This window comes from Natrix helvetica, assembly GCF_964273705.1.
Source record: "Natrix helvetica genome assembly, chromosome: 5".
Lineage (NCBI taxonomy): Eukaryota > Metazoa > Chordata > Lepidosauria > Squamata > Natricidae > Natrix > Natrix helvetica.
In genome coordinates, this window is record NC_138551.1 from 75,653,046 (window position 1) to 75,666,943 (window position 13,898).

The window sequence follows — 13,898 nt, forward strand, 5'->3', positions numbered from 1 at the left end:
TGATTTATTTATTATTTATTCATTAAATTTAAATGTTGCCCATTTCACAGTCAAGTGACTCTGGGCTGATTACAACATCAAAGTAATATAAAGTATTTAAGCATTAAAATATTTAAAATATGACTATTAAATGACTATGTTCTGATGCTGTGATTTAGGCAAAAACATGCTAAATCCTAACATTCCATTCATTCTCCCAGTAAGTGGAGACATCATCCAGACATGGGTTATTCCAGCCAGCATCCAATAGGACTGGGTCTACCAAATTGATAAGTCCCTCCGTGCTAGCCTCTCCTGCTTAGACTCAGTCCGTTTCCTTGGACTGGCTGTGTCTGGTGATCTCTCCAACAGTTTTTTTGTTGCAAAGTTGGATAAATTGGTAAATTTGTTTTAATTCGATATATTGGCTATTCTAAATTATAAATTTTATAATTCACCGTTTGGTGCGGAGGTTTGTAGGGCGAGACTTGTTCCCTGGCCCTAGCGGCTTTCTGAGGATATTTGGCCCATGGGTTCTTCCCTCTGGCCCTTCCTTGCCGCTTACGCACCTCGCGTCATTCCAGGGGCATTTCATTCATGTTGCTGGGGTTTCTGGCTCCTTTGCGGCTTCTTGGCCTTTAGCCAAAAAATTTCCTAACAGCAGCTGTCGTCTACAGACAACAGCCACCGCTGCCGCCGCCTCACTGCTGCCCGAGTTGCGCCAAAATTGCTATTGGGAGCCGCTGCTTCCCTTATCATCTTTTTGGGCTCTGGCTGCTTTGTTTGTCGCGCTAGCAATTTTGCAGCCTTGAAACGGCCAGGTGGTCTTAGCGAACTAGCCGGCATTGCAGGTTCGCATTTCTAGTCTCTCAGAGGACTCGAAGGTTCCAGGTGACCATCTTGGACAAGAATTTCAGTAGGAAAGTTCCAGTGGCCATTTTGAGACATCAAAAAGATCTGTCCGCCATTTCGACAGCATCGCATGAGGCTGTGAGTAGTATGGCTTCCATTGCCTCAGATACTGTGGTTTCTGCTTCCCCTCAGGATTTTCCACCTTCCTCTATACCACCTACGGGGCCCGGGGAATCAGCATCCAGGAAAAGGGTGAGTAGTGTAAGGGACGATGCCCCCAGACCTGCCAAGGTTCATGCCCAGGAGAAGGTTCCCTCCAAAGGGCAAGAAGGTCCTCCGGCCTCAGGGCCATGTAAAGCCAAGGCCAAGTCACACCATTGTGAAGGGCCTACAGAGGCTCAATTGATTCCTGCACCCAGGCCTCAAAGCCCTCCTGAGGAACTGTCCACTGACACAGATGGGGAAAATTCCCCACCTGCCTCCCCATTGCAGCCTGTGAACTGGGTGGTTGTCCCTGAGGAAAATGGATCTGAAAGGGAAATGAGTCTAACCCCTGATCTAGATGTTGATTCCCCTAGCCCAAGGGGGTTTCCTTGCTATCCTTCTGATATGGCAGACATTATAGCAGCTGCCATAGAAAGGGGCATTGCTACAACATCATGCTGATGTGGCTTCTACCTCCAAGGTGTCTAAATCCTCCAAGAAGGCAAAACCTTCCAGCGCAGAGGCGGTACCTAATGACTCTTTCTCAGGCTTCTGTTTTAGAGGGTGATGAACAGGTTTCCAGGGATTCTGACCTCTCTGGTGATGAGGATCTTATGCCTGCCCTTTCCTCATTGGTAGGACTGTTTAAACCAGTTTATATTTGTTCCCTTCTTTTTAAGGCGAATAAAGTATCTGCCATTCCTGACTCCAAGCCATCTTCCACGACGGATCAGGACAAGACTGACACAACTGATCCTCTTTTTTCCAGGCCTACGGTGGAAAAGCATGTGGTCCCTTCACCTAAACTCTTTCTGGAGGTAGTCCAGAATCAATGGGCTGCTCCAGGGTCTGGGCCTCTTCCTTCAGCCTTGGATAAACAACTGTATAATGTGAGTCCCGAGATATCCAAGTTGCTGGAGGTCCCTTCCATCGACCCTCCAGTGGTGGCACTTTCTGCTCCCAATGCTGCCACTGCGGCTTCTGAAGATGCTCTCCGCCCGGAGGACAAAAGATTTGATCAGACCTTGGTCAAGGGGCACCAGGCCTCTGCATGGGCGGTGCGGGCTGCTTCTTCTGCTTCTTTCTTTAACAGGGCAGCCTTGTGTTGGCTAAAGCAACTTCAAGAGAGACTTCCTCCTTCTGAAATGAGATCCCACCAGGATCTAAACAAACTTAAGGCCGCAATGGAATACTCTGCGGATGCCTCTTTGGTTGCAGCCTGTTTCACCTCCAAGGCCATAACCTGTTCCATGTCCACTCGACAGCTGTTATGGTTAAAACAATGGCAGGTGGAAGCCAGAGCAAAATAGAGACTTGCATCTTCACCTTTTTCTGCTGACCGTCTATTTGGGCCTCCGCTTGAACCTCTTCTCATTGAGTCCATAGATAAAAGAAAGGTTCTGCCTTCTGCTACTTGAAAATCTGATAATAAAACATCTTTTCTTTCTTCCACAGGCAGCCCTTTTGGAACCAGGACGGGGGTTTCCATTACTCCTGTCCGCAACGTCAGGCACCCCCCAGACAGGGATCATCTTCTTATGATAGATCTGCAAGAACAACCAGTGTTTCTCCTACAGCAAGCCCTACAAGGGAAATTCCAACTGACCATTCAGAAAACAGAAGTGACTCATTGAGTTCCCTTCCTATTGGAGGTCGCTTGTCGGCCTTTGCCGATCGTTGGGATATCATCACCAACGATGCGTGGATTCAACACACAATCAGATTGGGATTGGCTCTAGAGTTCCTCTCCACCACCACCCCGCAGTATTTCATCATGTTTCCAGTCTCCAAAGGCACCATCAAAAAAAGGTTGGTGGAAAAAGCTATCCAGATCTTCTTCAGATTCAGGCCATAGAGGAGGTGCCTCCCAACCAACAGGGACATGGGTTTTACTCCCGTCTCTTCATAGTGCCGAAGTCTTCGGGGGGTTGGAGAGCAATTCTCAACCTCAAATTTCTAAACAAATTTGTAGTTTACTGAGGGTTCACGATGCATTCCCTGCAATCCATATTGGAGAGTGTTCGCCCAAACGATCTCCTCTCCTTGGTGGATCTCACGGAAGCATCCTGTTCAGGGATCCTCAGGGAGTAGTCCTCACCACCGATGCAAGTCTCCTGGGCTGGGGTGCTCACATTCACGATCAAGTAGCTCAGGGGCTCTAGTTCAAATCCGATCTAAAGAACAGTATAAACTGGTTAGAGCTGCGGGCAGTGTATCCCCACTATTCCACTTCAGGGACATAGTCACCAATGTGCACATCCTCGACCTCATGGACAATACCACCACCAAGGCGCATATAAACAGGAAGGGGGGAAGGAGGTCAAAGAATCTAATGACTTCATCATTCCAGTTAGTGGCATGGGCAGAGGAAATATCTATCCCTTCAGAACATATCTCAGGCATCCACAATCTGCAGGCGAACAGTCTCAGCCGCATGCACATTGATCCGGCGGAGTGGTACCTTCATCACAGGATCTTCGGGCAAATAACGGAGAGATACGGTCTCCCAATTCTGGATCTGTTTGCAATGCAGAACAACCATCAACTCCCCAGGTACTTCACGTGTTACGCAACTACGGGAGTGGAGGGAACCAACACTCTAAGTGCAGATGGCCTCGGGGTCTTCTATATGTGTTCCCTCCAATTCCTCTGATTCAGCGCATCATTTGAAAAATGCTGATGGAGGAGGTAAAACTGATTCTTATACTGTGTTTCTGCAAAAATAAGACAGGGTCTTATTTTCTTTTGCCCCACGAAATATGCCTTGGGCTTATTATAGGGGAAGGGCTTATTATTTTCTGGGGCAGGCGAGAAGTAAGGCACGCCTTTTACCTTTCCAAGTCCGTCGCGTTCCTCACCATTGTGTTCAGGGAAGTCGCTGGTAAAAAAAAAAAACCCTTCTCGCGAGTTCAATCAAACTTCTTGAACTTGCAAGAGGTTTTTTTTTTTACCAGAGCTTCCCTGGACACAATGGTGAGGACCGCGATGGACCTGGAAAGGTAAGAGGCGCGCCTCGTGGCCCAACACTGCCCACCTCGCTCCAATGGTAAAGGCAGCCTGCCTGGTTCCCTTCCCCGCCGCCCCTTTAGCGAGGGGTGGCAGGTGGGGGGGAAAGCGAGGTGCGCCTCTTACCTGTTCTAACCAACTGCGTTCCTCGCCCTTTCGTCCAGTGAATCCCCTTGTAAAAAAAAACCTCATGAGTTAAACTCACAAGGTTTTTTTTACAAGGGGCTTCAATGGGCGAAAGGGCGAGGAACATGAAGAAGCTGTCAGTCTCTGGTAGCTCTAGGATACGTGTCTCGCTTCTCCCCTCCCCACCTCGCTAAAGGGACGTCGAGGAAGGGAAGAAACCAGGCAGCCATTACCATTGATGGTAGGGTGGGAGTTGGCAGGCCAGCAACATGCCTCAAACCCCATTCCCTCCCGAGCAAAAAGATCATCTCCCACCAAGCCCCAGTGATAAGGGCTGCCTGGCTGCTTCCCTTCCCCAATCTCCCTTTAGTGAGGGGTAGCAGTGGGGACAGAAGCGAGACACGTGTCTTAGTGCTACCAGAGATTGACAGCTCCGCTGGGTTCCTTGCAGTTTCATCCAGGGAAACCCCATGTAAAAAAAACCTCATGAATTCAACTTGCAAGGTTTTTTTTACAAGGAGCTTCCCTGGACAAAAGAACGCAGCGGAGCTGTCAATCTCCAGTAGCTCTAGGACTCGAGTCTGGCGCCTTCCCCCCCCCCCCACCTGCCACTTTCCTCTACATCGGTAAACGTTGCTACAAATGAGTCTTTGTGAGACTCCAAACAAATGATAAAATGTGGGGAGGAAATGAAGGCAGAGGGAAGAGATAGGAACAGGAAAGGGAGAGAATGGGGGGAGGGAAAGGAAGGGAAAGGACAGCTTTCATACCCTGTGGCAGAAATATAGATGGACATGGCACCCCTTTGGTAAATGGTGGTTTGAGCCCTTTGTCCCAAGAACACCGCTGTTTCGTCCATTGCAATAATGTTCGATAGCTGGTACTTGGCAAAGTCAACACCATCAACAAATGACTTGAAAGCCATAACCCGTTTCACCAGTTCACTATCTTCCAGCCTGAACAGTGAGGTAGATCTCCTCAGAGAAAGTTCATGTCACTGAAAGAAGTTATTCAGCCAATGTTTAGAGGCTTTAAATTGTTCCTGTGGAATTTGTAACTGTGGTGCCATTTCAAGGGCAAATGCTTGAATATCAGCCCTGCGTACAACCAAAGCCTTTGCTCCCCTATCAACGATCCATTCAGAGATGATGTCTTCAAGTTCTGGAAATAATGGTTGCCTACCGGATCCACACTTGTGCTTCTTGCCATTTCCCTCCTGCACCTGTTGGCTGAGGTTACCATATTCCACTCTCCATCTTCGGACCATACGAAGATCCAACATCTTCTCCTTGCAGAAAGCTGCCAGATTCTTGCCCTGAGAATCCTCCACGATTCCTTTCTTAAATTCCACAGAGTAGCTCTTTCTTTTTGAACTCATCTTGTCTGGAGGTCAAAACAAAAGCCATTTTAGATCATTAAAACCATTAATGCAAAACCCTGGGGGTCTGGTGGTTGGGATTAGGCATTGTGGTTTTGCTATGTGTGGGTTCAGGGTTTGCGATTGTGGTTACCCTTTGTGTGGGTTGGGTTCAGGGTTTGAGACTAGTTTCCCTGTGTGTGACAAATCAGTGTCTTTCCCTCCCTTCCTCCCTCTTCTGTTGCTCTCTCTTTCCTCTGCCTTCCTTTCCCTCCCCCCATTCTCTCCCTTTCCTGTTTCTTTCTGTCCTTTGCCTTCCTTTCCCTTTCTTCCTCCCCCCACTCTCTCCCTTTCCTGTTTCTTTCTCTGTCCTTTGCCTTCCATTCCCTTCCTTTTCCTCCCCCCATTCTCTTCCTTTCCTGTTTCTTTCTGTTCTTTGCCTTCCTTTCCCTTTCTTCCGCCCCCACTCTCTCCCTTTCCTGTTTCTTTCTCTGTCCTTTGCCTTCCTTTCCTTTTCTTCCCCCCATTTTCTTCCTTTCCTGTTTCTTTCTGTCCTCTGCCTTCCTTTCCCTCCCCACATTCTCTTCCTTTCCTGTTTCTTTCTCTGTCCTCTGCCTTCCTTTCCCTCCCCCATTCTCTTCCTTTCCTGTTTCTTTCTCTGTCCTCTGCCTTCCTTTCCCTCCCCCATTCTCTTCCTTTCCTGTTTCTTTCTCTGTCCTCTGCCTTCCTTTCCCTCCCCCATTCTCTTCCCTTCCTGTTTCTTTCTCTGTCCTTTGCCTTCCTTTCCTTTTCTTCCCCCCATTTTCTTCCTTTCCTGTTTCTTTCTGTCCTCTGCCTTCCTTTCCCTCCCCACATTCTCTTCCTTTCCTGTTTCTTTCTCTGTCCTCTGCCTTCCTTTCCCTCCCCCATTCTCTTCCTTTCCTGTTTCTTTCTCTGTCCTCTGCCTTCCTTTCCCTCCCCCATTCTCTTCCTTTCCTGTTTCTTTCTCTGTCCTCTGCCTTCCTTTCCCTCCCCCATTCTCTTCCTTTCCTGTTTCTTTCTCTGTCCTCTGCCTTCCTTTCCCTCCCCCATTCTCTTCCCTTCCTGTTTCTTTCTCTGTCTTTTGCCTTCCTTTCCCTCCCCCCATTCTCTTCCCTTCCTGTTTCTTTCTCTGTCTTTTGCCTTCCTTTCCCTCCCCCATTCTCTTCCCTTCCTGTTTCTTTCTCTGTCCTCTGCCTTCCTTTCCCTCCCCACATTCTCTTCCTTTCCTGTTTCTTTCTCTGTCCTCTGCCTTCCTTTCCCTCCCCCATTCTCTTCCTTTCCTGTTTCTTTCTCTGTCCTCTGCCTTCCTTTCCCTCCCCCATTCTCTTCCTTTCCTGTTTCTTTCTCTGTCCTCTGCCTTCCTTTCCCTCCCCCATTCTCTTCCCTTCCTGTTTCTTTCTCTGTCTTTTGCCTTCCTTTCCCTCCCCCCATTCTCTTCCCTTCCTGTTTCTTTCTCTGTCTTTTGCCTTCCTTTCCCTCCCCCATTCTCTTCCCTTCCTGTTTCTTTCTCTGTCCTCTGCCTTCCTTTCCCTCCCCCATTCTCTTCCCTTCCTGTTTCTTTCTCTGTCTTTTGCCTTCCTTTCCCTCCCCCCATTCTCTTCCTTTCCTGTTTCTTTCTCTGTCCTCTGCCTTCCTTTCCCTTCCTTTCCCTCCCCCCATTCTCTTCCTTTCCTCTTTCTTTCTCTTTCCTATGCCTTTGTTTCCTCCCCCCATTCTATCATTTGTTTGGAGTCTCACAAAGACTCATTTGTAGCAATGTTTACCGATGTAGAGGAGGGTGGCAGGTGGGGGGGGGTAGACACCAGGCGCGCATCCTAGAGCTATCGGAGATTGACAGCTCCACTGCGTTCTTTCGTCCAGGGAAGCTCCTTGTAAAAAAAAAACCTTGCAAGTTGAACTCATGGTTTTTTTTACATGGGGCTTCCCTGGATGAAACTGCAAGGAACGCAGCGGAGCTGTCAATCTCTGGTAGCACTAAGACACGCGTCTCACTTCTCCACGCACTGCTATCCCTCACTAAAGGGAGGTTGGGGAAGGGAAGCAGCCAGGCAGCTGTTATCATTGGGTCTTGGTGGGAGGTGTTCTTTTTGCTCGGGAGGGAATGGGATGCAAGAGGGAACAGGTGGGGGAGGGGTGATCACATTGCTGCCCTCTTTTTGCGCTGGGCTCTTTTTTTCATGGGAGGGTGCGCGAAGCACTTTGCTTCATCTGCCGCTCTTTTTGTGGCAGGCTCTTTTTGCGTGGGAGGGAATGGTGTGCGAAGTGCGTTGGGCTCTTTTTGCACGGGAGGGAACAGGAGTTTTTTGAAGCGCATTGCTTGCGCTGCTGCTCTTTTTGCGCAGGCTCTTTTTGTGCGGGAGGGAACGGTGGACTCTTTTTGCACAGAAAGGAATGGGTTTTTTGAAGTGCATTGCTTGCGCTGCCGCTCTTTTTGTGGTGGGCCCTCTTTTTGCCCAGCAAACTGTACCGGTAGGTACGGCAAGGGCTGTGGGGTGCATGGGGCATGTCCCCCCTTTCCCCACTCGGGTCTTGCTTCCTCACCTTGGTTGTTTGCATGCAAAGCAACCAATGGTAATGCCGGGGACTGGTTGCACATGCGCTTAAATAGTTGGGGGCGGCCTTATTTTCAGGGGAGGGGCTTATTATGGTGCATGCTCTGAAAAGCCCGATTGGGCTTATTAGCAGGGCATGTCTTATTTTCGGGGAAACATGGTAGCGCCCCACTGGCCCCGCAGGCCTTGGTTTGCGGACGTGATCAATCTGTCGGTGGGCCCTCAGTGGCAGCTTCCTCAAATCGACTCTCTGCTTCTACAAGGGTCCTTCCGGCACCCTGATCTAGCCTGGCTTCATCTAACCGCTTGGAAATTGAGAGGGAGGCTTTGACAGCAGCTGATCTCTCGGATGAGGTAATACAAACGATCCAGGCTGCCAGGCGTGCGTCCACTAATTGCATTTACGATGCCACTTGGACTCAATTCTCTTCCTGGTGTCAGCTTCAAAGCATTTCACCTTTGCAGGCCTCCATACCTAATGTGCTTGACAAGGGACTGTCCCCAAATACGCTATGGCGTCAGGTGGCGGCTTTGTCCTCAGTTCTGTCCATCGATGCTTCTAAACCACTCTCACATCAGTCTCTTACTCGCCGTTTTCTTCGTGACGTTACCAATCTCAAGCTTCCCACTATACATAGGTTTCCTTCTTGGGACATTGCCAAAGTCTTGGACGCATTAACAGCGTCCAAGACCCTTTTGAGCCTCTACATTCGGCATCTCTGTACCATCTAACAATAAAGGTTGTTTTTCTTGTTGCAGTCACTACAGCCAGGTGGGTTTCCGAACTAGCAGCACTGTCCATCAGACAGGATTTATGCATATTTCACCCGGACAGGGTTGTTCTCCGCCTGGACCCAACCTTTATACCTAAGGTAAATTCAGTATTTCATAAAGCACAGGAATTGGTGCTTCCTGACTTTTGCCCCAATCGACTGGAATGCAAATGGCACTGCCTCGATGTGCGTCGGGCTTTGCGTGTATACATCAAGCACACTGCAGAATTCCAATGTTCCGAGGTTTTCTTTGTCCGTTTCCAACCTGGAGGTAAGAAAGGGTCCATGGCTTCTTCTACAGACATTGGATGTTGGGTTCACTCAGCGATTTCCAGAGCCTACATAGCTCGCTCTATTCCAGTTCCACAACAAATCACGGCACACTCCACACGCAGCGCTGCCACCTCAGCTGCCTGGTCCTCTCAGGCTCCCTTGGAGGAGATCTGCAGGGCAGCCACATGGACAACGCCATCACCGTTCATCTGCCACTACAGGCTAGACAGATAAGTGTCGGCAGATGCAGCCTTCAGACGGCGAGTATTGCAGCAGGTGGTGGCCCACCAAGATTCGTAAGTCCTCACTCTGTTCCCACCCATGGGACAGATTAGGCTTTGGTATGTCTCATGTCTGGATGATGTCTCCACCAACTAGGTCACCTGATACGCCCCTTATCCAAATGGTGGAGACATCATCCAGCCCCACCCTATGAGTGTTGTTTGGACTAATTTTGTGTTTTGCATTGACAAGATCACATAAATTCTCGGAGATTTGGCACAGCAGTCTACCTTTATTCTTCCTTCGTCTAAGCTGGAGAGGCTAGCATGGAGAGCAGGACTTATCAATTTGGTAGACCTAGTCCTATTGGACACTGGCTGGAATAACCCATGTCTGGATGATGTCTCCACCATTCAGAGAAGGGGTGTATCAGGTGAGTAACCAATGCCCATTTCATTTCAGTCTCTCTCTCAGAAGTGATAATCAGTTGTATCTTCTCCACTGATCAGATAGTATTTGAGGGATATGGAAAATAGATTTTCTGGGCTACTGCTATTAAATCCTCCTATCAGCCTGAGTTTAATTGAGTCAATAATGTAACATTTGAGGAATTGCTGCTAGGAGCAAAGCCTCTCCTCAAACAGAATGAAGGAAGGAGGGTAGAAACAGCTCTCTGGTTGCAACTGAGAATTAGCATGAGTTGGAGAGCAAGATGGTTTCCCAAGCCTCACATAAATATCATCTGATGGACATGTCCCTTAACTCATCTCACAGTGGTATACTTTGTCTCCAATGGAACTGGTAAGAAATAATAGTTTATTTCACAGATTATTGATTTTGCATTTTTTCCTAGGTTTCTTGACATTTTCCCATTTTCATCCTGTAACCTTATACCTTTCACTAACAAATAAATAAACCCTATTTTAATATTAGAACACTTTGTAGGTATAGGTATCTCACAGGCTTTCTCCATGACTTCTTGCTTTTGACCTTGTTTTACTGTATTCTTGTTTTACTACATTCAAGAAAATAAACAGCAGAACTGTTCCACATTTAAGAGTATAGATAAATAAGCAACAGAGGCAGTAAAACTGATAAGAAAACCTTCGATGTGATTAGATATACTATGTACATATTGTCCAAAATCTGTGCTAAATGTGTTTCTAAAGGTGCTTTAAAAAATGACATACTGTAGCTGGCCATATCTGCCATTTGCATTTCTAGAAGCAGCAGTATGATTCTATGTATGTATCAGTGGTGGGTTGTAGGCGGTACGCTACGGTACGGGTGTACTGGAGCCTGCCCAGAGCACTGGATACCATTCCGGTATGGTGCTCCGGAGGGCCCACCCGCCTGCCCAAGCTCCTTACCTGTCTTTTAAGGCTTCCTTGCTTCCGCGCGCACGCATGGCGCGTACAGCGCCTGTGCAATGCTCTGCGGAGCAGCTGAAGCATCGCGGAGGCACTAAGACACATGCGTGCACTGTGTGCGTCCATGTAGATGCCGCCGGGCCCCTTTCCAACCGTACCAGTTGGAACAGGATCTGGAACCCACCACTGATATGTATGTATGTAGCAGTATGTTAGGATAGATAAAGATGGAATATTTCATTAAATGGTAAACAAATTTATCTGATTTTACCCTGAATTGGAGTGGCTAGCAATATCATTATACTAATTTCTTAGTCTACATTCCTTATATCTATCTCTTTCCACAGACATCCTTTTTTTAAGGAAAGTATTCCCCCACACCTAACTCAAATGTAAAAATTCAATTGCAAATTATAATTTGTAGATACTGAAATGTTTCTTACCTGCACAGTTTGTGTTTTTGAATTCTGGAAATTGTAAGGAAGTAATTGTTTCCAAAAGCTTTCCTTTGAAATGTCAAAACTGGTGCACATTGGTGAATTGTTTTGTTGAATGTTAAACCAGACCTATAAAATGTTATTTTAAAAATGACTTACAAAATATATTTTTATATTTTTATAAAACTAACTCTATCTAAAAACATAAGTTTAATATGTTAAATCATTATTTTAAAATAATAGAACATTTTTCATTTGCCACATTTTTAATTTGTAAGAAATTATCGAGAAAGTTGTAATTTGAGTTGAATCTTTATCAGAGGTCTAAAAATATAAATGTCTTATTCCTCCTATATTAATTTATATTCATTATACTGTGTTTCACTTATATAGTAAATTTATTCCTTCACAAGGTACAAACCACTTGGTGTTATCTCATGCAATAGTTTTCCTTGCACATAAATGTAGTTGTAATGTATAATTTAAACATATACATTTTACTAATATCAGCAAAATATGTAGAAATAAAATACGAAAAAAAATATTTCAGTTTAACAGCATCATATTCAGAAAGAGTAACTTACTTATTTTTTAAAAAGAATACTAACGTTCACATTTTAGCTATATTCAAAAATAGTTTTTATTTGCTCAAGAATATTACTAATATTACTAATTATATGTACACAAGTATTGTTTATTTTTGAGTCCTCTGTGAGTTTCTTATGCTAAGACATTAAAACAAATGTCATATAAAATAGATAATTAAAACATGTGCTTCTTGTTCAATCTTTTTCTTCTGAATAAGAGTAACTATAATTTTATATGACATACAAGAAAGTGATTAACCCTTTCCTCCCCATTTTCTCATGTAAAATTTGTTTCAGAAATTTTTGTTTGTAGTAATATCAGTTCAGGAGGTTTGGCATTAGAGAATAGTGCTGGGGAAAATTTCTTAGTTCACTTCTAATTGAGACCTTCTAAAAGAAAATGTACACGTTTGTCATGTTTTAGAAGAATTTACTTTATAATATTTGTTCAATGTAACCAAGTTTGACTTCTAACAACAGAAGGCTGGATCTCTTTAGCCAATGATGTGATGGAAAAATGGTTTTCTGATTCTTAGATTTTCATTATATGTACTGTACATTCCATGTTGTACTTTATATGTACATTTCATCATAGAGCAATAACAAAGCTTTTAAGATTGCAAAATACAGAAAGCTTTTAACTTTTATCTTTTTCTAAATTTAATTATTTTTTGTGACAACCAAAAAAACAAACAATTACTTCAGCTACAAATCTTCACACTTGCTAAAAGCTTAGAGAAATGAAACTCTTCCAGCTAAAGCAAGAGAGCATAGAAACAACTGAACGTGTTTGGAGGTTGAACAGAGAGAGCTGTCCAAGAAATTTTTAATTAGAAACAATGGGATAGCAGTCTGTTTGCTTACATTAGATTTTTTTAAATTACAGAGGTATCAGAAATGTTCAGTATAACTCATCTCTCCCTCCCATCACATTAATTATAATACTATAATCATGGAATGTCCAACCACTTGGATAAATTAGGATTATATATAGATTATGAACCCATTTTATTATAAATACTTACATTTTCCCAATTGATTAAGCAATCAACACTCTGTAGGGGGCAAAATGCATCAAACTGCTTATAGCAGTGGCCGCTCAGGGGATTCCACAGAAAATATTCTTCATTTTCTTGTGTTGCAACATAAGCTACTTTCCCCTGTTAGCAAAATGTTTGTTCATTCCAAATACAAAATAAATAATTTTATACTTAATTATATTTTCTAATTAATGAATCATTCATGTAGCATTGTTTTGAAAAAAAATCCTTACGTACATTAATATAAATATCTGATTTAAGTTTTAGAACGAGAACACTGACATATGTAAGATAGAAATAGAACACCTATAGCTCTCCAAATATTAATTTCAACACACAACAAACTAACTATCATGGTGCAGTTTCATTTCCCGTTTCCCATCTTTAGCCATTCTAGTTCAAGATTATTGAATGTAATTATTTCTCTTTTCTATTGAAATAGGAAGCATATGAAATAATTTGTTCTGAAATAAATCCTTAATATTTATGATGGAGTTGTCTTAAATCTGAAATTAAATAAAAAGAATCAACCGAACGTGCAAATCGGTGTAAATTGAAATTGTGTTGGTACAATATGCATGCAAGTAATTGTTCCCTCAACTATTTTGGGCAAATTATTTTTTAAAACTGCAGCAAATATGTAATTGTTATTCAACTTCCCAAATGTATTCTTTTTTTCTATGCAACTGTTTCCAGTACAATATTTCTGTGCACTATTTCTTTTTATTATAGTATAATATTAGTAAATATTAGAATATAAAATATAAATGATAATAGTGGGGAAATGGGAGGGATGATAAGGGGAAATAAAGAGGTGTAGGGTAAATAGATAAAAAGAAAAAAAGAACTTTTCAGCATAGTAGTACGAACATAATACCATTATAGTCTCAACTTTTTACTTTGCATACTCAGTATATACTACTAGCCATTTCTATAAAAAAGAAAATTTGTCTGATCAGTAAATCCCAATCATGCTAGTGACAGAAAATGATGTTGACATGGCCCAATACTGGGTGAATGTCATTTAATTTTAATTCTATTCATTGTACATACTTTTTACAGGTGCTATATTTCTTTGAGTTATTTTATACCATTTTAC

General features: G+C 44.0%; 1 protein-coding gene across 1 annotated transcript in view; it reads right to left on the reverse strand.

Annotated features, from left to right (window-relative positions):
- CC2D2B (coiled-coil and C2 domain containing 2B) overlaps positions 1-13,898 on the reverse strand; it is a 90,625-nt gene that overhangs the window by 6,505 nt on the left and 70,222 nt on the right. Inside the window, exons 33-34 of the mRNA XM_081954079.1 lie at positions 12,785-12,919; positions 11,179-11,301 (exon numbers count right to left, since the gene is read on the reverse strand). Coding sequence (XP_081810205.1) covers positions 11,179-11,301; positions 12,785-12,919 — 258 coding nt within the window. The remainder of the gene's footprint in view (positions 1-11,178; positions 11,302-12,784; positions 12,920-13,898) is intronic.